Here is a 27,552-nt window from a genome sequence, read left to right as displayed (position 1 = left end):
CTTTATTCTATTCTATTATATAGTTTATTTTTCGGTAGGTTGTCATATGATAAAACATTACATTAATTAAATGTTTATTTATGATCTCATTGTTGGCAGTCAACAATGTTTTACCACATTGCTTCAGTGATAAAATTATTAATTAATTTTGCTAACTTCATTTCACGTGTAGCTAGTTTGAATTCAATGTTCAATCAGTTAGCCAATTAATGTTCTTTCTTCACATCATTGTCATTCAAACTGGAAATTAGTTTGGGTGAAAATCCTTAGACAATAAGTGCAATTTTTTGTATTTTTATCAAATACATAATGGTTTTTTTTTTGGATGAAAATACATAATAGTTCTTCTGTCCCAAATTGATAAATAATTTTATTATTTTTAGAAACCAAATTATAAACTACATATAATTTTTGACAATTAATTTTTTTATTTTTTATTAATAAATAATGTAATTTTCTATAAATGAATTAATTAATTTATATTCTAATATCAAATGCACCTATAAAAAAATCATGTTATTAACATGCTATATATATCTCTAAAAATTTATAAATGATAAAATTGAAAAACTAGATAAATATTTTAAATTTTAATCATATTTTTTTATATTTTCAAATAACATGTCATTTTGAGACATAAAAGGTAATTTTAAAAGCATAGTGTTAATTACTGTACAAAATTTCATTTCATATTGTACGCACATTTAAACCCCTTTTAGGCTTAATGATTCAAAATATCTAAATTTGGTTAACTTTTTTTTAATTTGGTATCGAATTATAGACTTCTAGTTCTACGTTCTACACCTCTTTTATTATTATTTTAATTTATATATTTCAATAACTTAATTTATATTTTTTCAATAATAAAAAATTATTCTGTATATTTAGATGATTTGTCAATTTGGTAGCCAATTTTTTATGTGAATCCAAATGCGTTGCTACATAAGCAATTATTGTTGAATAATAACCTCACGTTTTGATAAAATAGAAGCTGAACTACCAAAATATAAAAATTAAATTTATAATACCGAATGATAAATAGTTTATAGTTGGCAAAACTCATCTTAAGATCTCTGTATATTTTTATTTTTTTACTAAACGTTTTTGTTTTTCTATTTGATCATTATACTTTCAAAAACAGTTTTATGAAGTCTTTCTGTTAATAAAAGTACAGAAATGTGATGCACTCTCCGTTAGTATATGGACCAAATAAAATTGTCATTGAAAGTACATGAATCTCGTAAAAAAATAGAAGGTGTTCGTAAATCTGTTTTCGAAAGTAAATGGACCGAGTGAAAAACAAAAATATTTAGACGAAGTAAAGAAAATGAAAAGTATGTGGACCTTAAAATAGGTTTTGCATTTATAATATGGTCCATAATTGTTTTTAGCACTATCTTAATTTTCTTTATCTTTTTGCAAATTTAACTAGAATTTTAAATTTTGATAATTTTCTTTGATTTAAAAAATCAGTTGTGATTTTAATAATTATTTAATTTATCATGTATTTTTAATGTTTTAAAAGATGAATTAAAAAATAGTATATGTATATGTTTGTAGTTTTACTTTTTTTTTTCATAAATAACTTTTAAAAGCTAATACATAATTTTTTAAAATTGAGTTAAACTTATCGAAATTAAATAATTTTATTACATTTACAAAAGATATAAAATATTCAGATATCCATTAGGCATTTTTAATGTAATTCCAACATTACTTAAATTTATTTTATCAAATCGATTAAAATTATGTTATTTTTTTTGGTGACGAGGACTCACTCTACTGAGTCGAAACTCAATATTATTGTCAAATTTCGGGATGTGGACTGCCTACAAGCCCACATATCTGGTAATTCCGGACTATAATGGCCAGCAATCCAACCTCAACCACTCCATATTAAAATTATGTATTTTAAAATTATGTTATTGTCAAACTTTATCAATGCATTTGTCAAAAGAAAATTTGACGAAATTAGTATTAGAATAAGAAAACAAATGAAAGATTCTTTGAATATAGGCATCTTACTAAGACTAAAAGAAAATTTAAACTACAATTCTTCAGTTAGTATATTCGTTTGGGTATGCACAATTATCCAAATCTGTTAGTTCCATGAACGAGGAATGATCAAATTTGTTCTCTTCTTTTCGTCAAATAATTTCATGAAATAAACAATTTGGGATTGAAGAATTTTTTTAAAAAAGACCCAATATTTACTATAAAATTTTAATTTTTACTGTTTTTTGCATTTAAGTATTTTATTTAATTTTTACTGTTTTTTGCATTTAAGTGTTTTATTTAAAGTTTGGCATATCTTAATATAAAAAGACTTAATTTTTTTATTTTTTGACATTTTACAGACCAAATATCTTATTCAATGTCGTTTTTAGTCATTTCAGATGGCAAAACAATATCATTTGTATGAAAGACCGTCTTGATGCTAGAAAATACTAAAAATTAAAATTAAGACTTTTATTCCAAATTTTAGATTATATACTTAAATCACACAAAATATTAAAAACTAAAACTTTATATAGAAAATAATCATAGAAAAAACATCAAAGGATATATAGGATTAATGAAGGTGTGAAAATATTGTGAGGTATGAGTCAAAGACGACAAGGTCAAAATACGCGTCGTAGTAAGAAATGCCCGCAGACGACAGTCGTCTTTTTGAAAAGCGTCGCTAATATAGTTCCAATTAGAGGGGGACAAACAGCCGCTACCAGGTTGTACCCAACTTCTCCCCCCACCTAATGTCAGCCACTTCTCACCTTGCTCTTAGTAATTTTTTCTAACTTTAATTTTTAAATATTTAATCTGTTGAATTCATAAAAATATAAATTTTTGCAATAAGGACACTTTTAATTGTTTCAAAATTTAACTAATTAATCTGATTACATATTTATTACATCAATTATAGTCCTTTCAAAAATAACTTTAAATTTAATTTTCGCATGTATTGTCAGCCATGCTAATGCTGACTCAACATACTTTAATCATAAATGATGTATTATTAAAATCAAAATCATTTATGTCTTTTAATTTAAAGATAAAATTGACTATTCGATTTTTAAATGGCATGCCAAAATAAAATATGTCAATTCAGCTGTGACATAGTCCACATGTGATAACATTTAAAATTATTATACAAATGACCATAATTAATACAATAAAAATGAAATCGTACTGAATATGACGATTTTAAGACATTAGCTAGTTCGAATTGATCTCATAAGAAAAATATTAACCTCGTAATCTAAAAATCTAAATTTTCAATAAAAGTCTTCTTTCTAATATATTTTTTTTTAAAAAAAACTTAATTATAACTAGAATTATATTATACAGTTTTTTTTATCCAGCCTTTAAAACTAAATTAAAAATATATTTTTATAATGATGTAGCAATGTTGTGATGAGTAAAAAGTCTTAATTATAGTCAAGATTATATTATATTGTCACATCTATCCAAACGGGTCCATAATATGTATAATTGAAATCAAATAATAAAATTTGAATGATAATTAAATTTTTTTTGAATGATAATTAATTAGATATTAAAAGTCTTGTAGGTTTTAAGTTTTTCAAAATCATTTGATTTAAATTATTTTATATTAGTACAGTCTTTTTCTAATATATTTAATTTGAGAGTGTCATATATAAATAAAGTCCACGTCTCATAAATCCACGTACTATTAATTAAATCAAAAAAATAAATAAAAGCGACCCCTACCTAGCAATACAATATTCATATAAATTTCCTTCTTTTTCCTGTTGTTCTCTCTTCTATATATATCTATATAATACACACCACCTCAGCCATTATCATACCTCTCTAAACTTCAACACTCCCAAATAATTTTTTTAAATTCATTACCTTCTTCAAATAATTTTTTTAAATTCATTACCTTCTTCAAATAAATATTTTGACGAATTTTTTTTATTCTTGTAGTAATAGAGCAAGAATTAACAATGGTAGTACCATCTTCAAATATTCCAATAATGCGTGCTAGAAAAACCAAGGCAGTTGGAATTCCGACAATTGATCTTTCGCTTAATAAATCGACTGTGTCTGAATTAATTTTACGAGCCTGCGAAGATTATGGATTCTTCAAAGTTGTTAATCATGGCGTTAGTAATACAGTAGTTGAGAGATTAGAACAAGAGGGTGTTGATTTTTTTGGAAAATCGGTTCAAGAAAAGCAAAAAGCTGGTCCTGCTAATCCTTTTGGATATGGCTGTAAGAACATTGGAAGTAATGGCGACAAAGGCGAGCTTGAATATCTTCTTCTTCACACGAATCCTGTCTCCGTTTCCGACCGATCCAAAACGATCTCTGATAACCCTGCGAAATTCAGGTAATAATCTTATATCAAAACCTCATTTTTGTGGTTCTTGTTTTGAAAACGTTTCTGACACTTGACGTTTTAGACACTATTTTCACCACAGTCGTGTCTAAACAGTATGTTTTTTCGTGTCCGTGTTGCCTAGGTTCTTGTAATTAACACATGTTGTCTGTTTTCGTTAAGTATTATACGTCACATGTTGAAGAAACAATTCAGAAAGATGATGACATAAAATATTAAGATAAAAATATTATAAGAAAAAACCAAAGAAGGGGTTTTTGTTCGTGTTTTTCAGTTTTTCTAGTTTAGTAGGATACCAGGTTCGCGGGGTTTTTGCTTAGTATGTGGAGGTGTTTGTTTTTTAGTAGTTTATATTTAAAACACAACAAATTTGTTTGTCTCTTTTTACTCATCGGTCACAATTTGTTTTACTATTTCACGGGGAAGATGTAATGCGACGCTGTGAGGCTCAAATATCTTGCTCAACTTCAGAAGAGTTGCAGTTATGTTTGATAATATCTCAAAAATAATGCATCAAACAGACAAATTTAAAAATTATAATATAATTACCAAACAAGCTATAATTATGAATTAATTTACCATAACAAAAGTTAGATATCTTTTCTTACTAGAAAATTTATTTTTAAAATAAAAAAAGCCTAATCAAATTAGTCATAAATTTTATTATTTATCTAAAAATTCACCAGTAAATTTTTTTTTCCTGAAAAACAGTCTATTTATTATTTATCATGAATTTAAATTTTTTAATGTTTAAATAATTTATTTTATATATCATTGATTTATTTATTTAAATACATTTTTTTATAAAAAAAAAGTGTTTTAAGTGTTTAGCCCATATAACCGCTGTCACGTCATTTTTACAACAAATCAATGAGCATTTGTAATAGGAATTTTTTTAATTATTCAGTTTTTCACATAACTAACGCACTATTAATTTATTATATAAATAAAATGCGCAACGGCTGTGTTATATTTAATTTTTTAACGTTGTAATGGCTGCTCATTATTTTATATAAATAAAGAACAAAAAGTTATTTATTGCATATGGCAATTGGGCCGGTATATGAGGGAAATAAATTATTTAATATTTTGAAAATGAAACGGTGGAAGAATTTTTTAGTGTAATTGCTTGGTATCCTAGAAAATGACATCTTTCCTTTAGGAGAAAAAGAAAGGTTTAACTAAAATAATCTACAACATAGTATTGTTTATTTTTGGGGGGTCTAAATTAATTACGTTCTACAGTTCAATTTCATTATATCTGAATCAACTTGCTAATTTATTATAATATCATTGATTAGCTAGTTTGCATGGTCATATTATAAAATATATATGACTAGTGTGCGAAAACGAGCTGAATCGAGCATAAATTATGTCAAGTTTAAATTTAAATTTAAAATTATTGTACAAGCTCAAATTTAAAATCGAACCTGAATCAATATAATTTCAAATTTGGGTTCGAACTCGAGATAAATAAAAATTATTATTAACAAATTGTTATAAATATTGGCATTTACAAAATTTTTATTATAAAATATAAAATTTAATTAATTAAAATAATACATATCTAATTTTAGAGATATAAAAAGTTAATATAATAAGAATTTTTTTTTACTATTTTATGTATGCGAAAGACTCATTTACTTTAATTGACAATCAAGCTGAATTTGAGATTCCATTTGAATAGTTTAAACTCTACTCAAATTTTCTAAATTGCTCTAAAATTAATTTTTTGAATCCATCTTAAATAATTTACAAATAGTCAAACTTACCCTTCTATGACTAGCTAATTCAATTTTTTTTGGATGAATGATTTTGTTTTTATTTTGAGAAACTTTATTTTTATAGTATAGAGTTGATTATAGCTTTCAACTTTATTTCTTGATCATCGTTTTCAATCACTTTACAGTTTGTGGCTCGATGTCACTGACCTAATAGAAATTTAAGAGCAACACGTGTAACAAATATTTGCATACGTGAGAAACATATTTTATTTTTCCTTATAAGTGTCCATTTTCAACTTTCATCTACTGATTAAAAGGGAAAACTTTGCTTTAAGTAACTATCAACAACCATTTTGCAACATGTTATGCTTATTCTCATTGGCCCATCTTCACTTCACACTAATGATAGAATCATTTAAAAATATTTTATATGATTTTAACTTTTTAAATGGTCACACTCACATTAGCTTTTCTATTGTAGTTTAAAATAAAAATAATTTTATCAATCAATAAATGTATCTAAAGTAATTAAAATACTTTATTTTTAATAATTAAACATTTCATCCTTTTTATATTTTTATTGAATATAATCAAGACTTATAGAATTAACATATCAATCTATGAAGTTATCTTATAAGGATATTAATATTAATTTGATCATAGCTATAGATAAATATAATTATTTCATTTATTTATATTAATCAGATAGTCACATATATTTTATTTTAATAAAATTTCTCTAAAATTGTAATCATTTTGGCTTTAGATACTTGGCAAAAGCTAGCTAGCAATGGCCCAATAAAAAGCTCAATTTCCATTATTAATTTGTTATGTTAAGTGAGACATAATTGATAATACAATGATGAATCATAATTTTAATTATGAATATGTTGCTATCTATAGTAAAGTCGGCCTGGATTTTGTCCTGCTCTTGACTGACCATACACTTATAATAAATTATATAAATACACTGTGAGAATAAATATCTAATATTCAATTATCATAATAAACATTGGTTAAATTCTAATACCACTCCATTTCTCCGACAGACCAGCAGGCACCGGCCTATTGCTTGCATGGACAGAAATAATAATTTGTAATGACTCATGAAAAAAAAAAATTAATCAATTCTCCAATCAAATCAAGAAAAAGTAGGGAACACCAACTTTATATAGTAAAAAAAATTAAAATTTTATATGCCAATTAAAGAAAATATCATAATCAATTAATCATTGTTTTTAATTTTTTATAATAATAGTTCTATTTGGTGTTGCAGTTGTGCTGTGAATGATTATATAGAAGATGTAAGAGAGTTGGCCTGTGAAATTCTTGATCTGCTAGGAGAAGGACTATGGATGGAAGATAAGTTCGTCTTCAGTCGGTTAATCAGAGCCGTCCATAGTGACTCGGTGCTTAGGCTAAATCACTATCCATCGGCTGTCAAAGAGGTCAAAGATTGGGACCCATCACCAAAAAGAATTGGATTTGGAGAGCATTCTGACCCTCAGATATTGACCATCTTGCGATCCAACGACGTGGCTGGCCTCCAAATCTGCTTGCATGACGGTTTGTGGGTCCCTGTCCCACCTGACCCCACTGGATTCTTCTTGATTGTTGGTGATGCATTACAGGTCAGCAATCAATTTGATTAAATTGTTTTTGCTAGGTTACACTTATATTTTTTGAAAATTTAAATAGTAAGTTTATGATGTGTATGAATGTATATAAATCTTTATATTTTTTAAATTGGTCTTTTTATCTTTTTAATCATATATTAATTAAGTAGGTCATTTTATCTATTTTTCCTTAGCTGAAATCATAGAAGACAAATAATTTTTCTAATTCATTTAAACTTTAATGTTATATTAACAAATATAATTATATGAAAATGATATATTTAATATGTAGAATTAAAAATAAAAAATTATATTAAAAAATTGTAACTATATATTATTTTATTAGATGTTTGATGAAATAATTAAAAATATTAAAATAAATAAAAATGAATATATTAAATGTCAATTTTTTTAAAAAAATTGGAATCTATCCATATGACATTTATAATTCTTTTAACATATAAATTTTATAAATTTTTTATATTTATATAATTTTTTATGTGTAATAGTATAAATATTTAAATTCAAAAAATTATAAACTAAAATTTTATAGGTGATTTTTATTAATAATAAATTATATGTGAAATAAAGGTGTTAACAAATGGGCGTGTGAGGAGCGTGAGACATAGGGCGTTTGCGAACTCAGTTAAGCCAAGAATGTCAACAATGTACTTCGGAGCACCACCGGAAGATGCATGTATATCACCTCTACCGGAGATGGTATCACCGGAAAATCCGACTAAATATAAACCCTTCACTTGGGGTGAATATAAGAAAGCTGCATATTCTTTGCGGTTGGGAGATTCCAGGCTTGATTTCTTCACAATTCATTCCGGTAATTCTAACATTGATTCATGATCGGAATAACTAATTGACCTAATTAACTAGTTGTTACTTACAGTCCAAGTTTCATCTCCACCGCCTAATTAATGCACAAAGGAATTTAAATTCTTTTTGTAGCTGTAAATTATAGGCCAATATGATGTTGATTATTGGAAGTTTTTCTTTTTTATTTCAGCCCATTTGTAAAAGATGTGGCATCTTATTATAAATGTAAGCAACACATGTGTAAGTTTTAGCTTAGCCTAAGAAATTTGTGAAGAAAAAGATATGTATAAGTTAGCAAAAAAAACAATATATGTAGTGTGATGTTATTTTTGTATTTTTTAATATTAGCTAAAATATAGTTCTCTAGTTGCTGTAATTTATTGTTGTTTTGTTATAATACGAAAATTAAATAGAATTATTAAGTTGAAAGTTGTAATTTATTTTTCTTCTGTTATAATATGAAAAATATAGCAACTAAAATGTGCTATGAACAAATATTATTCTACATAGAGTAATGGATATCGTCGCATCGATGATACATGACAAATTTAATTGCTGCATGGAACAATTAAGGACTGAAATTATGGAGAAACGTCCTTTACAAATAAATTATAATTAATATTAGTAACTAAAGGGAAACAAAAGAAAAAAAATTAGTAACCTAAACTATAATATGTGGATAGTTTGTGATTTGAAGAGTTTAAACCCAACAAATTCACAATTATATATCTCTATATTAACAAATATAGGTAAAATTATAAATTTCTGTTAAAAAATAAAATTTAATAAAATTATGAAATTATCAACTTATAAAGAATTAAATAAATGATTCTCAGGTGTGTATAACATAAGGTTTTAAAACTAATTTAATTATTTAATAGTTACTCAAATTACAAACCAAAACACTCACTGATTGGCTAGTTTGTAATTTCACTACTTTGAAAAATACTTATATATTTTTGTGGTGTTTATAAGGATAAATTCTCCACATCTTTTCAAATAAAAAAAAGGATACATTATCCACATTAAGTATTTGTAGATACTAAATTAAACAGTCACATGTGTAGTCGGTCTACTTTGAGATGTAGTAGTAAATTTGATTAATGCTACATTTCTGAATTTAGAGCAATGATCATGAATGCTCCAACAATTAAGTACAGTACACTAATAGTTGACAAAATCTATTTCTGCTCAATTAGTTAGATGTGGATCATGTGGTGAAGTAGAGTTGACTCGATTTAATTAGTTTACATATAGACAGTATGTTATATTGATTAATTAAATTTATTTCATAATTAAATTTCCAATTCAGAAATTATGTCATCCAATGTGAATGGGTTAAATTTGAACGGTCAAAATAGGGATGGCAATGGGGCGGGGTGGGGACGGGGAAGCCATCCCCATCCCCATCCCCGCGTCTATGGGGAATCCCCATCCCCATTTAATTAATGGGGATAAAATCATCCCCGTCCCCATTCCCATGGATTCCCCATCCCCATGGGGATCCCCGTTCCCCGTATAATTAAATATAATTTATAAATAATTTATTATTTTCATAAGATATTTGAAAAAAAAATCACTATAGAAAATACTATTACCTTTTATAATATTATATATTTATAACTAAATAGAAATTAATAAAAAAAATTATGTTAAATTATTTAAAATTATAAATAACATACTAAAATTTATAATATAAAATAAATATATATAAATATAAATCGGATCCCCATGGGGACGGGGATCCCCATGGGGTGGGGACTATACTCCCCGTCCCCTCCCCATCTCCGTGGTTGGGGAATGATTTTCCCCCATCCCCGTACCCATGGGGGTAATTGGTGGGGATTCCCCGCCCCATTAGGGGTGGGTCCCCACGGGGAACGGGGAATCCCCTCCCCATTGCCATCCCTAGGTCAAAATTATTAAATCTACAATATTCATAAAATAACGAATAATATAGATCAATTTAGTTAAATTTACTAATAAATCAGATAGCATTATGGAAGAATTCGAAACCATTGATTGAATAAATAATAAAATATAAAAGAATAGATGCTAACAATAGAAGAGAAAGAGACTTTTATATAAGCAAAATTAAACAATAAAAGAAAAGACTATACTACCTTACAATAGTATACTAATTACGCTAACAAAATCTACTAATAATGATTTGCTGTTACGGAATCTTGACAATGTGATCGAAATGTCATGCATATTGGGCAAAGTAATGCTCATAGTTTTGTCTTGAAAAACATAAAAATTGTGTTGCTTCAAGGTAGAGGTTTTGATAAGCCCGAATCTTTTAACATGGTAGATGAACTTTAGTAGCTCTTATCTTCCTCAAAATGATGACCAAACTGAGGTTATTAACAGATCCTTAGCAATTTATTTGCATTGCTTGGTTGGCAATCAAGTGAACAATTGGAATCAGAAGTTGTGCCTAACTGACTTAATTTGCCCATAACTGTACTGTTAACCAAAGAACAAGGTTCAGTCCATTTTAGATTGTTTATTCAATTGTTTCTAAGGGTTCTTTGGATTTTCTTCCATTGATTAGCAACGTAAAGTGCAGACAAAATCAATAGATTTTGGATATGGTTTGCAGGTGGTTTACGAAACTATTCATGATAATTTGCAGTGTGTAAATATGAAGTATAAGCAGGCTACTAAGAGGAAAATAAGACATGCGTTTCTTTGATTTGAACCTTTTTGGTCGGGAACTAAAATATTAACAAATTTAAAAATAAAGGACTATATTATTTGATTTTAAAATAAAAGATGCATAAAAACTTACTTTAAAATGCATGTTCATTATATTTTATCCAGCCCAAATATTAAATTGATATGTATAAATTTTTAGTTAAACATTAAATTTTATTTTCAAATAAATTTGAACATTCAAATAATAATTATTCGTGGATTTAATGCCCATTTTCAATCTAACTCCACCCAAAACAACAAAGTGACATCTTACTAGTGAAGCGGTGTTGGTCTCCCTTCTCTCTAGGCGAGAGAGGCAGGCTAGAGAGAAAGCTCTATTTGGTCTGTTTTCTTCACCAGTTTGCTTTCTAGGGGTGAAAACGGTGATATCCCGTCTTCAATTGTTTTACGAATTTTTTCCATCTATAGTTTGTTGTGTTTTGTTTTTTCAGTTTTTGAATAAATTTCTCCGTTACAGATTGGATTTTTTTAGATGTGTTGTATGGTTAATGTTGTTGTTGCTGTTTTTTTTTTTTCAGATTCTTTCAAGATTTTATAGTTCTGGGCGATCATCTGTTGTGATTCTTGATGAATCCCGTATTTTGGTTCTATTTCTCGATTCGATCAAGTTTTGTAATGTTTTAAACTCGTTTGTTACCGGTTTCCGTGGATTTCATCAGTTTTTCAATAATTCAAACTTGCAAATTATAGATTCTTGAAAAATTAGAGGACTCATATGTAGATGCAGCGCAATTATATGATTTTAATTTTTAAAGTTTGTAAGGTGATTTGCGATTAAGGTATTTGTGTGTGTAGTATAGGCGTCTTTTTGTTTATGTCAGCTCATCGAATTTATACCGTATCTTAAACTTGTAATTGTTGTAGTTTTGAGCTAATATAAATTTTCATGTTAATTTTTTTTTAAAAACCTCACCAAAAACATTGACAACGAAACAAGCCATGCATGGTAGTTCCATCAACCAAACCAGAGAGATCTAGCTTGTGAATTAGACTTTCCAAAATAAGGGTTAGGTATGAAAACAAGTATGACTCTACAATCTAATGCACCATAATTCATAAAGCTCTTAGCCAATTTAAGCAATTTTCTTCTTTAGGAAATTTCCTTTTTTTTAATTGTTCGGTAATCATCACATTTCCATGTTAAACGTATTTATCATCACATATCATTCTAAACTGCTTGAACCAGTTACCTATTTTATTCATTTACCAGTGTTTTAATTCATATTAATAATTGTATTTTTAAACTTGTAAAATTATAAAATTTCGAGTTTAAATTCCATACATAGAAAATTCATTTCTTTGAAAAATTCATTCACTTAAATATTGAAATGCTACGCAACAAACTTGAAATTGCAATGGCAAAAAATTTAATGGAATGGAAATTACGTACCTAGAAGCTTCACATATACTATTGTTGAATAATAGAGACAAGGCTTGCGTGTATCTTTTACATAACAGCTTAATTCAAAAACTGTTAATTAATAGCATACTTCTGGAAAATTAATTACAAAATCACATTAATCAACATGCATATAAATGTATATTTTGTGGAGACATAATGGCTGTATTCTTGTGTTTGTAGCATATATTTATATTTCTAAATGGCTTCATTGTTGTTATTGGTAGAAGCTCTATTTAGATGCAGCAAAGAATTAGAGGAGTCGGATAATTATAAAACCGGCTGCGACATCGTGATCACTCAAGTAAACCGGGAAAAAATTGTTGTTGACGTTGTTGCCTCCGCCGCCTCCACTACCGAGCTACATGCTCAAATTACTTCTAGTTTCGCAAGCGAAGATGATAATGCACGGGTGTGTAAGATATACATATACTAAAATTTGTGTAGGAAGGCTGATCCGCCGTTCATATACGGATAGTCTAATAATTGTCTTAGTCTTCCCGCTTTGTAGTCGCTTTTTGTCTTGTTTTCTATGCCCATTGCAATCTATGATGTACGAAAATCTTAAAAAAAATCGGATTTCTTAGTTTCCGAAATATTTATGTATCCGAAATTCATACGAAACTTTATATGTGGGTCATTTTGGTATATAATAAAAATTAAACACTAGTTTATTAATATAAAATTTATTTTATATGAAAAAAACTAAAAACTATTCTTTATTTTTTATAAAAACATAATTATAAGATTCTATTCTCAATCTCCACTTCTTTTATTAATGAATAAAATAATTTAATCTTTTCTGTAACTATTTTTTTTCATTATCTTATTATCTTATTTTATCAAATACTTAATCAAATTAATTTAGAAAAAAAATAATATAGCTATAATTTTTTTATTTTGTTGGATTTTATTATATATATTTTTCATTATTACAAAACTTTTAAAATACTAATTGTAATTATGATTGTAAAATTCATAGATAACTTATGATGAACTTAAATTATAAATATACTTAAATAATTCATTTGATTAATTATCATAATATGTAGTAATTCATTTGTAAAAAAAATATATAATTTATAAATAATATTTAGTATGTTTAATTTTTTAATTATTAATAATAAATTTCTATAGTTATACTATTTGCATATTTCCTCCATATTTTCATTTCTTATATCTTGAAAGAAAGTTGTTTCTCACTATTCGGTTTTCTTATGTTTTCATTTTCATTTTTGCAATTTAACTTGTAAATTATAGCTTTCTTTAAAAAAAAATTAATAGAACCAAACAGTATGTCATTCATCATTTTTGAAAAATTTGATCCAAACAAAATCTTTTTGGCAAAAAAAAAGTATATTTATATTTACAATAATATTTTTATATCTAAATAAATTTAATTTTAAAATATTAATTATAAGATAATCAAGTCACACACAATATAATTCAAATTTTAATTATTTAATCGAATTCGATCTCGAACTCCTAAACAATTATCGTCACATATAAATAATTAATTTAAAATGCATTACCTCCACGTAATACAACCACAATTTTTTTAAGCTTTTATGCATGGCATTAAAAAATAATCTTAAAATATTTAAAAAATTCATCACATTACTCAATTATTGGACCCTCTCAATTATATTCATGATGGGCTAAGAAGCCAAGTATCCCCATCAACATAGTAAGTTCCAATAAAAGGCTGAGCCTCTTCATCTGTAAGAACCCGAGCCCATGGAACTCTACCCGTAAAGTTAGCTCCAGGCCCAGTGCACTTATATTCTCCATAAAATACTCTCCTGCAACATCAACAATATTGATTAAAATTTATTTGAGTTAATTAAATATTAATTTTAAAATAAAAATATACTCCCTCCGTCCCAAATTAATAGATACTATTTCAATTTTCTTTTATCTCAAAATATAAGTATTAGATATTTATTTTACTAAATAATTATTTTATATACTTATTAATTATAGAACATATTTTACAAAGACAACATAATTTACCAGAAAGACAAAAATTACCAGTATATTAAATGAAGACACGTATAATAATTTTTTTACGTATTAAATAACTCACTTTATTTTAAAAATTTAAATTTTTTAATATTCGTATCTGTTCTATGCTACTTATCAATTTGGGACAGAAATAGTAATTAGTAAGTAATTTGAGCATACGTGTCACGTTTCTGGACGCCCCAATCATTCCAGCCTTGTGGGAGAACAACGTTGTCCATGTAAGTGTAAGAGAAGACAACTCTGGAATAATCACCCCATGCTCTTCCCAAGTACACTAAGCCACTTCCGGTTACTACACAATCTTTGAACGAAAATCCACTTTCCAATGTCGAATTGCTCCTGTTTTGAGCTGTTACTGATGCTACCTTTTTTGTTATCGAATTTATATGGCAATTCTGCACATTCATACGTAAATATCGTAAAAATTCGAGTTCAATTAATTTAAATTAACTTGGATAAATGATGGTAAATATTATAAACCATTCAAATCATTCGTACATAAATATTGTAACAGTTCGGATTCAACTGATTCAAATTAACTTTCAAGCCTAATCTATGGGAAGTAAAATATATAGTTACCTCGTAAAGGGACCTGCCGGAGCCGAAAATGAAGTCGACGGAGCCTTGGATGAAGCAATTATTGAAATAGTGAAGACCTTTGTGATCATAAAGAGTATCCTGATTTCCGTAAAAACTGCAATTATAAAATGCTGCTTTGGTTCCTGATATCCGAAGCGCCACGCCTTGTTCACCTTTCTTTCCGATTTCATGTGGAGCTGTGTTCTGAAATAATTCCATAGTTTAGTTTCAAGAAAATAACCGGCATATGGGGAATTAAATTATAGTTGAAATGTATCGAAATTTTAGTTGATTGATTATTCTATATGATTGTATCAAATTTTTGCTATAGAAATTCTAGAATTAGATCAACACAACTTTTATTTAATTAATTAAATATTTGAACACAATTTAGACGAGTTTATGTTTGTTTATATTTCAAATCTAATAAGCATATGTATGCTAAATACATTGAAAATAATTAAATTAGATTATTTTTTAGCCTTTTAGGTTGCTTGATTATTTGATAAAATCGTATCTGGTTATACTTATATCAACTCCAGCCAATACTCAAATAGGAAAACAATAGGTTAAAATACATGCTCATTCAATTCAAGAATGAAACGTTAAACTAACATTATATTATGAAATTAAATATTAAACCTAAAATAATTTAATACTACTAATTAATTTAATATTATTTGATCAACAACGTTGATTTTGAAGCCGTAAGCTTGTGTGTGTATTTTTAGTTGCACGAGAGATGCCACTTGTTAGTATTTTGGAATGTTTCGAGCAGCCTACGAATCTCTATGTAATATGTCTGAATTGTCGTCTTCATAGTGTATAGAAACAGTAACTTAATAAGTTAATTAATTATATAACACATAATTACCTCAAATTTAATGTTGATGGCAACAAAATAATTAGCATCAACAGCAACAGTAGCACTTTGAAACGTTTTCAATGGCCTCCCATCTTTTCCAAACACTGAAGCAGTATCATTACCAGTTATCAAAGGTGGATCGTTTGAATCCCCAAGAAATGTAATGAATGCCTTCTTTTTGGAGATTATAAGTTTTTCCCTACAACAAAATCACAAGTAGTTAGTGCAATTCTTTATTTAGTGCCGGAATCAGGTTCGGGGCGAGTTAGGGTTTATTTAAAAAAAAAGTCAAATAATAAGTCGGTCAGTCTAAACAAATAGTCACATAACATATAATTTGAACAAAAAAAAAAATTGTTCCACCTAAATAAAATTTATGATTCTGCCACTGATTTTACTATATTATATAATCGATACAATATGTAAACATATAATATAGTTGTATTAGTTACCTATAAACACCTGGATTGATCATTATTATGACTCTTCTAGTATTGTATGGTGCAATGCTATTGATAGCTTCTCCAATGGTGGTAAAATTGCCAGTTCCATTTTGGTTTACTATTATTGTCACATTGTTTATTTCAGCTTTCTGAAGCTTGTAATCAACAACTTTGCTACCTGTAAATTTTGATTCCAAGACTGCCCTTCTCTTATGATTATTAATGTTCCAAGATACCCATTTCTTGAAATCTGTTTGTTTATCTGAAAAACAAGAAGAAAAGTTTATACAATAAATGGATAGTAAGAGAAGGAAGAGAATGAAATGGCAATAGCATTTTGAAGCCATTGCAAAAATTGGGTTAAGAGTTCATGTTTGGAGTGGGAATTTAAAATGCTAATTGGTGGGTAGAGAGGATAGGATATGGAATTGTATTTTACTATATTAACCTTCTGTCTTTGGTATTTAATCCATGACTGAATATTGAAATTAGGGTTTGATCGATTTAAGTAGAATTAAAACATAGTTAAATTCGACTACAATTTGAATCTAAAATTTGAAGTTTAAAACTGATCCGAATTACTTGATCAAAGTTTACTTTAGGAATTTGAGTTCGAATAATTCATTAAAATAATTAAATACTCTTAGTATTCGAAAAAGAATATTATTATAAACATGTATAACTAACTAAAATTTGATTAGACTTGCGAATTTATCAAGCCGGATATTTTAACATCGAACTTAATTTAATAGCATGACTAGAAATAGCTCAGAGTCGATCACAACTCGAATAATATCAAATTAATTCTAAATTATTCTTACTAACTCCCGATTCGATTTGATTCGATTATACTCCTAATTGAACATTGCCAATATATTGAAGAGGGGGTATTAGGTTGATTAGAATTGCAGATAATGTAGTATATGCATGGGTCCAAACACCCAATATGCCACATGGCAAGGTGAAGTGGGAGAGTAGCTGTATTCCAATTTGCAATAGAAATCTGTTTGGCAGTTCAAATCTTTAAATAGGACAGGGGTGTAGCAATCAGTGATTATAAAAAACTAAATCGAACCAGCTGGTTGAATCAAAAAATGGTTAATTATTAGGTCCAGATTAATCTTAAACTAGCTAGTACGGACACTTCATTCAACCAACGTATCCCGTTTCGGAAACATTTAAGACATTTGACTTTTTAACACAAGACTTCATTTTTTGCATAAAAAACCTTAAAATAACATAGTTTTGCTACGTCCGTGTGCAAGTGTCCCGTGTTCCCGTGTCTGTGTCCGAGCTAAAATTCAGTCCAATAAGATTGGACCGAAATAACCAAAATGAATCGACAGTTTAATCAGCAGTTGAATCAACACTTAAAACAGTTAAACGGACAGTTGAGTCATAAATTGCGTCCAATATTTATTTTTTTACATAGTTTTATTCAGCTGATCATTCAACCGGCTGAATCGAAAATCGGGGCCTTATCATCGACTCAATTTTTAGAACACTGTTAGGAATGCATCTCGCAGTGTATATCAATGTGAGTGTTATATAGTGGTGTACAGAAATGAAGTAATTAATTTGATCATATGAGCAACAGTGTAGCAGTTGCTACTAGCTAGCACCACCTCCTCCTATGGTGGGGACGACAACTCCACTTCCTCACATTCTGTCGTTGTCTTTCAATCTGCAGGTCTTCTTGAAAAATTTTAGCCTTATTATCTACTGCTACACTACATTACACATGCAAAGTCTAAATCAAGCTTATGGACTTGTTTATCATAACATTTAGTTAAGAAATTGTATTATTTTTGTTTAATTAGATACACTCATATTTTAATAGATGGTTAATTTATAAAAACTGTAAAATCCCTAAACCAAACATATATAGTTTTTTTTATTCATAGCGACGGAAGTGGCGACGACTATTTAAACAAAAAACATTTTTGCTGGTATTAGTTGGGAATGTTGCCGGGAGTTGCCAGACGACCATCCGCTAAAAAGACATTAAAATCTAGTGACGTATGTTGTTCGTCACTAACAAAAAAAATTCAATGAATCAGCGATGGCATCTCATATTTTTTTTCATTAATTATAATAATTAAAATAAAGAAATATAAATTTAAAATATAAATAATACGTTACTTCTATCACCTAAAAATACAAAACTTTTCCTTTGAATCACTTAATTGCAAATCTAAAAACAATCAACCCAAAAAGAAAAGGCTTAATTACTTAAAAACCACCCACCTTGAATTTTTTTTCGTTTATACCCTGATCTAGGAAAAAATTCATTTATACCCTGACGTATGTATTTATGTTTCATCTCTACCCCGAGGAACTAAATTAACCTCTTTTCATTAAGAAAAAAGTTTAAAATAGTTCTTCATTTCTAACCTAAACTAATTAGAGATTAATTAGAAATGGATTTTTCTCCAAATGAAGGACTATTTTAAACTTTTTTTTAAATAAAAAGAGGTTAATTTAGTGACTCGGGGTAGAGGTGAAACATAAACATATACGTCAGGGTATAAATGAACTTTTTCCTAGGTCAGGGTATAAACGAAAAAAAAGTTCAAGATGGGTAGTTTTTAAATAATTAAGCCAAAAGAAAAAGACTAACCATGCACCCCGTTTTGAGGGGACAGTTTGGCAACGTCAGCAATGACTACATTGTACAAATTTTATTTGTAAAACGGCAAACAAAAGAATTTTATAATTTATCCCACTAAATCGTTTACTTTGAGTTTACTAATTAGCAAGTAGCTGCTGCAACAAGAAATTTGATTTTCCATGCATTATCATTGTTATACTTCTCCAAGAGCTTTCAATACCGAAGAAAATTAAGGACCTAAGAATTCTACAAATATAATAATTAAAATTTTGAAATTCTCTATTGGAGTATGCCAAGATTAGCTCATCAATACGAAAATCAAAATAGTATAGAGGGATGAAATTCAAGGTTCAACGGCTATGGGCAGGGTTGAACTGTAAATCGGACTAATCATATTCGGTTAGGAACCGTCAAATTTTTAACCAGGTTTAAACCGGCCCGAAATCAAAGAGAGGTCAAATTTGGGCCGGTTCAATTTTAAAAAAAACCGGAATGGTCGGTTCTGATTCCAAACCATATATCTTTTCAAATACTTTAAATTATTTATAATATATATACAAATATATAATGAATTATTAATATATCATATTATATTTATTTAGAATGTATACAACTACAAATATATAAAATTTCATTTATTTGTTTTTAACTCGTTATTTATTTCAAATACTAACTATTAATTTTATTTCTGTAGCAATATAGGACTATATCTACCATATATAAATTATCAAAATTATTTATGTAGCAATATATAACTAAATTATTTATATCAAATACTAGCTTTTAATTTTAAGTAATAACTAATCACTTATACATTCTAATTTAATCTTTTAAAATATTTTTTAAAAGATTTTCAATCGGCCATAACTTGAATCATAAACCGAAATCGATCGATTCCTAACCGGCCCAGTATCGCTCGAGGACTGGTTCAAATATTTCCTGAAACCACCCTTTTAGTTAACTATGGCTAACTCTAATTATGGCGAAGACAGCTATTTTGTTGACTTTTTTTTACCATCAAAATAATATTCCATTAATATCAAACAGTTATAAATGTAAAAATTTAAAAATGTTAAACCGTTTTTAATAACCTGACATAGAACAAGAAACGGAGTCTTATTTGCAGATCGCCTTATAAAATCAAAATTACATAACTGCTCTACCATCATAAGAATCCAATTCTTTACTTTGTTGTCTAACAGAAGACTCACCAAAATTCAAAAAAAAACAACAAACAAACCTTTCGATATCAAATAAACAAACCAAAAATCAATATAACTTCTAAACGATTTCATCTTCAATCTTTAAAAGGTCTTGATTTATATTTGATTTTTTATTTGAATATATATTAATATCATGTGCCTCATTGATAAATTTATCACAAAAACAAAAAATGAAAACGAAGTCGGATATTTATTTTATCTATGTAAATAAAGCAATAAAAAGGAATGACTACCGTCAATAGCAAGAATATGCCGTTAATTTCTTTTTAGGGTTAATTCCATATAAAATCACCACCTTTATGTGTTTTTCAATTTTAATCACGTCCTTTAAAAAGTGTCAAATAAAATTACCACCTTTCATTTTTTTGCAAATCTATCGTCGATGAGTAAAATTTGATGTCTTTTTTCTCACAAATAAATGCTTTAATCTGAGTAATGCCCTATCAACACACAAAATACATTTCTCTTACTCTTTTCTTGTTGATTTCGGTTGTCGAGTTAACAAATATACACCGGATTTTCACATTCGTGATAGATTTGCAAAAAAATGAAAGATGGTGATTTTATTTGACACTTTTTAAAGGACGTGATTAAAATGAAAAAACATGTAAAGGTTATGATTTTATATGTAATTAACCCTTCTTTTTATCAATGGAAGTTGTCCAGATAAAATTTCGGATTGAACGCTTTAGAGAACAAATAAGACTCTTCGGCCATTTATACAGCAGCAAATGAATGAAGAAGATAACTGAAAATCACAAATTTGCGTAGAGTAACTCTACCGCCATAAACAAAGAGCTATATTTCCACCCTGCAAGCTTATTGACCACCTTGTCCGCAATTCGGCGCACTAAAGAGCCTTCGGAGCCCCAACAAACAAAGTCATTCTAAGATAATTAAAAGGAAGAGGACCTTTTTTTATGTTTTAAATCTGAGCTAGATTTAATACTCTAGAATTTGACACTAAATCTCCAAAATAAATATAAGATTTCTCCCAACTCACAATCTACCCCGAGATCGAACCATAGGTTTCAAAAAGAGCTTTGATGGTTGTAGCATTTTTCTTGGTTGCTTTGCAGAATATCAAAACATTGTCTCCATAAAAAAGATGAAAGAAAAACCTGGAGTCCCTAGAATAGCTTAGACCAAGCATGCCCGACTCAACATAATAAATGATAAGCATGGATAAAAAAAAATCCTCCTCTACACAGAATAAAAGAGGGGATAGTGAGTCACCTTGATGCACCCACGGGAACATGAAAAATAGCCTGTGGCGGTACCATTTAGCATGATAGAGATTCTTGCCGAATAAAAAATCTCAAGAATCCAATTTTTAAATTTTAAATCAAAACCAAAATCATCAAAAACTTCCAGAATGAAGTTCCATTCCATGGTATCAAAAGTCTTCTTAATATCCACTTTAAGAGCCATATTTCTGCCAAATCATTTTTTATTAAGAGTATCAATACCTTCAAAAGCTGCTGCTATGCAATGAGTAATGGATCTGTTCTTAATAAACTAAAATGATGAGAAGAAATTATTTTTTCCGCCACATAAACAAGCCGATCAGCCAATAATTTTGTGATAACAAACTCAAAAACATGTCGATGTTATTTCAAAAAATGTGGAAATATACACAATCACCAAATAAGAATAGAAGCACCAATTGCCATGCAACAGCATACTTATTAAACAAACTCAGAAATAGAAATAATGATACGTTTTCTGCATTATCGATTATTTTATGCAGTGAGCAATATGAGCATCATTATTTTCACACAATTAAGAGAATAATGGTTCATAATACATTCTGAAATAGAACTTGATAGGCGCCAATTGATAGACTAAATCTAAATAATACATTTTGTTCTCTTTTAAAATTAGCATTAGATTATACTAAAGATTCAGGCTATGGTTACAACAAAAATGGTTCAAACATCGACGAATGGGTAGTTTACTCAAAAGTTATTTATTATTTATTTAAAAAAATTATAAAATTATATTTTTTTTCTTATTTTTAAATAAATATCTGAAAACATTTTTTTAAATAAATATTTGACATTTTTTAGTAATTATATATTATTTATTTATTATTAAAATACTTAGTTAAATTTTGATTCATATGTAATGAAAAGTTTATTTGTACGAGTGAGGGGGAATAGGTGATTTCCGTTGAAGAGGTAATCACATTCATATTTTTTAGTAAATTTTTATAAAACAAATACAAATAAAAGGAGTCATTCATTAATATTTTCATTTTCTCCTTCTTCTTTTTTTGCGAATCAAACGACCTTTAACGTCAATTCATTTAATACTCTCTAAACTTTAGATTTTTTTATATATAATTTTCTCTATGTTTTTATTTATTATCCAATAAAACAAGAGAATAAAAATACTACGGCTAATTAATTGAAAGCAATGTTTGAATAAAAAAAAATTAAGAATAATTTTGGTTTGTATGTTGATTTTTTTGGATTTTTCAAACAATTTTAGTGATTGTGCGGGCTTTATATTTAAGTTTTTAAAGATCAACTTTTTTTTAATGTTTTGACCGATCTCTTTTGAATTTCATTAAAGATGATCAGAAATGTTAGGATTCAGCGGATCAAACGGATCGTCGGTAAAACTAGACGGTGGTAAGTTAAGATCCTCATGTTGAGAACGAAGACAACATTTTTAGCGAGATTCATATTCTTAATTTTTTTTTTGGTTATTTCTTTTTTATACTACACTTGTCAGGTCACTGAGTTATGCCACTGTTACAGAAGGGTATTAAAATTCAAATCGTTAAATACGGTTACTAACTTATCGAATTATTCTAAAGAAGGTTACAGTCTTAAAAAAAGGTCATAAAATTTCTCGCAAATTGTAAAAAACGTATTGAGTTATATTTTTTATTTAAAAAAGGATACTGAGTTATACATCATTTTATAATTCTGGTATGTCACATAGGACAAAACAAAAAAAATTTAGTGCGTTTTGTCTCGGATAGCATTCCGTGAAATAATTCGATAAGTTATTGACCGTTTTCAACGATTTGAATCTTCGTATACTTTCTGCAATAGTGGCATAACTCAGTGACTTAACGAGTTTAATGTTTTTTTTTATTTCTGTTATTGTTGTTTTAATTTGAAGATCATATATTTAAATTTTATAATTTTTTATAATATAATTTTTTTTATTTTATATGTTAATCATCAATCAATGGTTCTACTTTTGAAAAAAAAGAAAGATGTGTAGATGATTGCAATCATTTTTGTTTTCGCACTGTGCCTTTGTGTAATAGTACTTTATATAAGCAATCATCTCCAATAAAATTCGTTAGAGACTAATTTGATATTAGAAGTCGGCGGTGACCCTCATAATAAACCCCTTTAAGACCAATTAGGCGCAAGTTATGGCTTCCATTCTGAAAACCAAACTATAATATTAAAATTCTGTTCATTTTAGCATCTTAATACAATGAAATTATACCCATTCTTTTTTGGATTGAGATTCTCTCAAGTTCAAATGAACTTGAGGAGGTCATGTTCATATTGATTAAAATTTTACTTTTTTGATCTACACCGTTCATTTTGTATTGAACAATGTAGATTATAAACATGACCCTCTCAAATTCATTTTGAATTTGAGGGAATCCCAATCCTTCTTTTTTATTTTTTGTTTACTAATATTTAAACATTTATCAAATGGCGGCTCCGAAAATGTTCACACAATTAGATTTTAGACATGATCAATCCATTTAAGACCAATTAGGCACAAGCAATAGATTTCATTCTAGAAATAAAAAGATAATACTAACTAATTTTAAATTTTGCATACTTGACTTTTAAGGATCTTAATGCAATGAATTGTGATTGTTTCTTTTTGTTAGTTTTTTAATATTTATAATAGGGGGCTCATAGATAGGCTTCAAAATTGTTCACACGTTTAGATATTAAACAAAAGGTTCACAATGCGATCTAAATTTATAATATGGAGTATTTAATTCAATTTATATTTTTTAATTAAATAATCCCAAAACTCTTTACTTTTGAGTCAAATAATCTATAATTATATTTTTAAAACGTGTAAAATACAGAGGTGAAAGATGCAAAAAAATAATTAGATACTTCCCTAATTGTTGCGATATAATTATTCTAAATTTATTTTTTTGAAATAAAAACATAAATTATGGAGTTATTTGATCCAAAAAAAAATTAGAGTTAGTTATTTAAAAAAATATAAATTGAATTAGATGATCCTGTGTTACAAGTTCAGGAGGCGTGTTAATCCTTTATTCTTTAGATATTATTATATATGATCAATCCATTTAAGACCAATTAGGCACAAGTGATGGATCCCATTCTAAAAAAATCAAAAGACAATAATTAAATTTAAGTTTTAAATTTAGTTTACTTGACTTTTTATGGATCTTAATGCAATGAATTATGAATATTTTTATTGTTAGTTTATTTAATATTTAAAATAGGGGTCCATCTAGCTAGGCTTCAAAAGTGTTCACACAACACAAGTAATAGAGTGAGTGCCGTCGCCTTGTGTTTCAAGAGTTGCGGCAATTAGTGGTTTGGTCCAGACTAAACCTACCCACCGTTGATTATTTTTCATTTTTATGGCTGCGATTGACCCCTTCTAACATTCTTACTACCGTCAATGCTTCCATCACTTTTTTTCTTCTTAATACTATGTGTTTACATTAGGGGTGGGCAAATAAATCGGTCAAACCGATTAACCAAACCGAAACCGTAAAACTGAACCGAAAAATATGGTTAATCGGTCCAACGGTTTAGGTTTAGGTTTTGATTTTTAATTTTTATGGTTAATGGTTTAGGTTTAGATTTTGGATTTTTAAAAACCGTGGTTAACCGGTTAACCGGTTTATATAATATATATAAATATATTTTATAATCTTTAAAAAAATATGGATTTTATAATATACACATGATAAAATCTAAACATAAGAATATATGACATATATTTTATTTAGGAATATTTATATATTTTAGGAGAATTTATATATGAAAATATTTTGTAAGAAATTTGTTTTCCTTATTAAAATACTTACTTAACATAAATAGAAATATTTAAGTCTATAAATAGTAGAAAGTGGACGTGAACAACACAACAAACAATTCAAAAAATACAAGCCTAACATTAATATTACTCATAAATTATAGATTTATATTTTTTTAATATAGTTTCAATTTCTATAGTTTCTTTTTGTTTGCTAAAAAAATTAAATAGAATTAAAATTTTATCTTTTTTTGTCTTTATTTTTTTCTAATGGTTATATGGTTAAAAACCGCAAAACCGAAAATCGAACCGTTAATGGTTAACCGATTTACCGGTTAACCGTTTAAAATTTTAGGTTTAAGTTTTTAATTTTAAAAACCGTATTACAATGGACCGGTTTACAAATTACCCTCATGGACCGGTTAACCGGTCCATGCCCACCCCTAGTTTACATTCACATTTGTTATATTTTATCATCAATTAGCCTTTTCTAGTGGGGTGACATAGAGAGTATGTTATGGTGTAGTATTATAATATTATTCTAAATTTAAAATAATTTTTTAATATGGACTTTATAATACAATTTACTATTAATTTGAAATTTTTATTTTATATATTTCATTTTTGCATTGTTTTATTAACTTTTATAAAATTTGTAATAAAATAACATATTTTTATATTTTAATATCATTGGGGCATGTGACTATCTACTCGAAGACAATGTGTAAAATATGCATCCTTATTAGATGCATATAAAAATTGCATCTAATAACCCATTTTCCATATGTTTTTTCTCGACAAGTAATTGCTTTTAGTTTTCAATATGATGTTCATTCAATAAATATTATTTACTGTATACACATGAAATTTTTTGGAAAAGAATCTGTTGTACCCGTTCTTGTAATTTGTTAGTAAACAAAATATAATATTTTTAGACCTAATTATTTTTTAAATCCAAATCTTTACACTTTTTATCAATTACGGCCAGATATTTAAGTCTTTACAATTATATCCAATTTGAAAGTTTTTTTTGCAATTGTAACCAAAATTTTGAATTCTATGTTTTAAAATTCAAACGTTCGCATCTTTTATCAATTACGAATTTACAATCAAATTGTAAAAAATTGTCTAACTAAAAAGTCAATATAAACTTTTAGTCGCAATTGATAAAAATTGAAAGGTTTGAATTTTAAAAAATAAAATTTAAAGTTTTGTCCATAATTGTAAATTAAAAAAATTAAATTGGAAATAATTGTAAAGATTAAAAAAAATGGTCGTAATTGATAGAAACGCTAAGGTTTGGATTAAAAAATGGTTAGGCCATATTTTTATTACAATGAGTAAAGAGAGAATCAAATCTAAAACTTCCAAACCAAATTATAATGTACTTCTCAGTAAAATGTTACAAAATTTAGTTTAATTGGTTAAATATAAATTTTAACATAACTTGTAATTATAATATAAATCTTAAATTTTATCTAACACGAACTATTCATGTTTTATAATTTTAAACACCGGTAAAATTTAATAAAAAAAATATTAATCTAGATACTAAAATATATATATATATTGTTCCGGCATCTACATCATAATTTTTGTAATAAAAAAATTATTCAATGTTTTGAATTATAAAAAAAATTATGTTTGAAATTGTTAAAATTTAAACTTCATATCATAAATGTAAAATACGCCAAAAATTTATGAATTATTTTATAATTAACACTAGCTAATTGTTGTGCATTTAATCAATTATTTAACTTTTAGAGTAATACTATTTAATTTAATATTTAAATAATTTTTTGCTAATCAAAGTAAATATTAATATAAAGTGTTGAGTTAGATAATATATTTCTTAACTTAAATTTCACCATTCTTCAAAAAAAACTTAAATTTTACCACTAAAACCTTCTAAAATTTATTATATTTTAATAACTAAAATTACTTGTTCAGTTATTCGGAGTGGATATTCGTCAAAATTTCCAATGATTGGTTTGTGATGGGAGAAATTGTCTCAATTAGAGGAAAAATTCTTGTGTGAACCTAATTCACCACGTAGGATTATGAACCATCCATTAAATGTATGACACGTGGCGTAATTAATATGAGCAGCCAATTATTAAATAGTCTTATGTTTTAAATAAA

The 27,552-nt window shown here is 27.3% G+C and overlaps 2 protein-coding genes across 2 annotated transcripts; one reads left to right on the top strand and one right to left on the bottom strand.

Moving 5' to 3' along the window:
- Positions 1-3,821: 3,821 nt before the first annotated feature.
- LOC126686037 (gibberellin 2-beta-dioxygenase 2) lies at positions 3,822-8,967 on the top strand. Its single transcript, XM_050380047.2, has 3 exons — positions 3,822-4,354; positions 7,364-7,718; positions 8,295-8,967. Exons 1-3 carry the CDS (start codon positions 3,969-3,971, stop codon positions 8,559-8,561), a joined length of 1,008 nt encoding a protein of 335 aa, XP_050236004.1. The 5' UTR covers positions 3,822-3,968; the 3' UTR covers positions 8,562-8,967.
- Positions 8,968-14,128: 5,161 nt separating this feature from the next.
- On the bottom strand, positions 14,129-16,930 carry LOC126686064 (probable pectinesterase 53). The gene is made up of 5 exons (XM_050380083.2): positions 16,573-16,930; positions 16,130-16,319; positions 15,256-15,459; positions 14,836-15,071; positions 14,129-14,453 (listed from the first exon to the last, which is right to left on the bottom strand). Exons 1-5 carry the CDS (start codon positions 16,908-16,910, stop codon positions 14,300-14,302), a joined length of 1,122 nt encoding a protein of 373 aa, XP_050236040.1. The 5' UTR covers positions 16,911-16,930; the 3' UTR covers positions 14,129-14,299.
- Between the last annotated feature and the right edge of the window lie 10,622 nt (positions 16,931-27,552).

Source organism: Mercurialis annua, linkage group LG6, assembly GCF_937616625.2.
Source record: "Mercurialis annua linkage group LG6, ddMerAnnu1.2, whole genome shotgun sequence".
Lineage (NCBI taxonomy): Eukaryota > Viridiplantae > Streptophyta > Magnoliopsida > Malpighiales > Euphorbiaceae > Mercurialis > Mercurialis annua.
Note: the sequence above shows the minus strand (reverse complement) of the source record. Positions and strands in the feature narration are given on the sequence as shown.